A 2,028-nucleotide genomic window follows, 5' to 3' on the forward strand; every position below is an offset into this window, starting at 1 on the left:
TTGACGGGACCTTTGGCATCGGCAGGTTTGCCTACGAGCTTGTCCGGGGCCTCGACTGCCCGTACACAGCCACCTACGTGGACCGGCACTACCTGGCAGAGTCAGAGACTCCCAAAACCAACCAAAACTCACTCTGCATTTTTGAGCACGATGCTGCCCTCCCTCTGCGGCGCCACTTCTCCGACTCTCAGTCCTTGTACTACGGTGGGCTGCGGAAAAACACTCTGGTCATCCGTACTGTCTCCACTCTCATCAACTACGACTACATCTGGGACTTCATGTTCCACAGCAGCGGGGCTGTGGAGGTCCGGGTCCATGCCACCGGCTACATCAGCACTTCCTTCCTCCATGGCCGAGGCACCGACTATGGCAACAGGGTTGGGCCCCACACGCTGGGGACGATGCACCTCCACCACATCCACTACAAGGTGGACCTGGATGTCGATGGTAGGTCTGGGCGCCTTTGTGCACAGCCACAGTTCACTGTGGGCTGCAGCTCTGTGCGGGGCACGGAGCTCGAGAGGGTTTTCCCTTCTGCTTCACAGGGCAGCTGAACTCTCTGGAGACCCAGGACATGGGGTATGAGCTTGTGAAAGACCCCTGGACCGTGCAGAACACCATCGAGCGGCCATACCTCCGCAGGGAGAGGCTGGAGAGGGAGGACGAGGCGGCGTTCCCACTCAACGCCCCCATGCCTCGCTACCTCTCCTTTGCCAGCCCGAAGCCCAACAAGTGGGGGCACCCGCGCAGCTACCGCATCCAGATCATCAGCTTCGCCGGGGAGCACCTGCCCACCAGCAGCCCCATGGAGAGGTCCATCAGCTGGGGCAGGGGGGTGCTGGGGCGCGCGGGGTCCCCCCCCGCCTTGTCCCCGGCTGCTCCTGCCTCCCCGCAGGCGGGGGGCTGCTGCCACCCAGCAAGCCTCTGCCGGGCTGGGGGAAGGGTTAAACAGCAAACATGCGTATTTTTTGGCTCTGAAAATCCCTTGAAAAATTGCTTAATGACGTCTGTTCACAATAGTTCACAGGCAGGAATCTGACCCCAGATAAGATTAATTTAGAGCAATCGCCTGTGTTTTTTCCCTGTGAGGGCAACCAGGCGGTTGGACGAACTCCCACAGGAAGCTCTGGCATCCCCAGGTCCTGACATCTTCATGTAAAGACAGAGTGTCTTCTGGGAAATGCTTGGGATAAACACAGAGCCGGCTTACTGCCAGGGAGAAATCTAAGGGCTGACGTCCTGGGGAAGGCTGTAGGAGTTAAAAATGGCTGTGGCTGAAGTGAGTGTGTCGAGCAGCGAGCAGCAGTGTCCGCGCCTGGACATGTCTGTGTTTCCCAGCGGTGCGGGAGCAGCCGCGGGCAGGGACTGACCCCCGCGAGCCCCAAGGTGCCGGGGCTGCTGCCTGTTGCTGCCAGGCTGGTCCGTGCCAGCCCCTTCCCTCCCTGACCCAGGACAGACCACGTCCCCGAGAACATGCTGAGGACAGATCCGGCCCCAGTTTGCCGGTGCGTCCCCAGGCGGTGATGCTGCGTCGCCCTGCCCCACACCGGCACAGACGAGTCCCTCTGCTCCCTGTGATGGCAGGTACCAGCTGGCCGTCACCCGGCGGAAGGAAGAGGAGCCCACCAGCACCAGCATCTACAACCAGAACGACCCCTGGACGCCCACCGTCACCTTTGCCAACTTCATTGACAATGAGACCATCACCAACGAGGTGAGCCGGGGTCCCATGGGTGGAGGGGAGGTAGGCGCCACGGGCACCACCCCGGCTTCTGCCCTGGCCAGAGGCTTCACCCGTCCCATGGCCAAACTGGGCGGCTGCCAGACTGGAAGGGTCCTGACGGGGTTCCCGGCTCCCCTTCTGCCCAGGAGCTGGTCGCCTGGATCTCCGTGGGGTTCCTGCACGTCCCCCACGCCGAAGACGTCCCCAACACGGTGACCGTGGGGAACGGTGTCGGCTTTTTCCTGAGGCCCTACAACTACTTTGACGAGGATCCTTCGGTGGAGTCACCCGACACACTCTACCCC

General features: G+C 61.7%; 1 protein-coding gene across 1 annotated transcript in view; it reads left to right on the forward strand.

Moving 5' to 3' along the window:
- Window positions 1-2,028, forward strand: part of LOC104295942 (membrane primary amine oxidase-like) — a gene marked incomplete at its 3' end in the record, with an annotated part of 3,502 nt that extends 1,474 nt beyond the window's left edge. The window contains exons 2-5 of the mRNA XM_009895796.1: window positions 1-447; window positions 546-852; window positions 1,585-1,714; window positions 1,870-2,028. Of these exons, the coding sequence (XP_009894098.1) occupies window positions 1-447; window positions 546-852; window positions 1,585-1,714; window positions 1,870-2,028 (1,043 nt within the window). The remainder of the gene's footprint in view (window positions 448-545; window positions 853-1,584; window positions 1,715-1,869) is intronic.

The sequence above is a fragment of the Charadrius vociferus genome, unplaced genomic scaffold (assembly GCF_000708025.1).
Source record: "Charadrius vociferus isolate BGI_N301 unplaced genomic scaffold, ASM70802v2 scaffold730, whole genome shotgun sequence".
NCBI classification, from domain to species: domain Eukaryota; kingdom Metazoa; phylum Chordata; class Aves; order Charadriiformes; family Charadriidae; genus Charadrius; species Charadrius vociferus.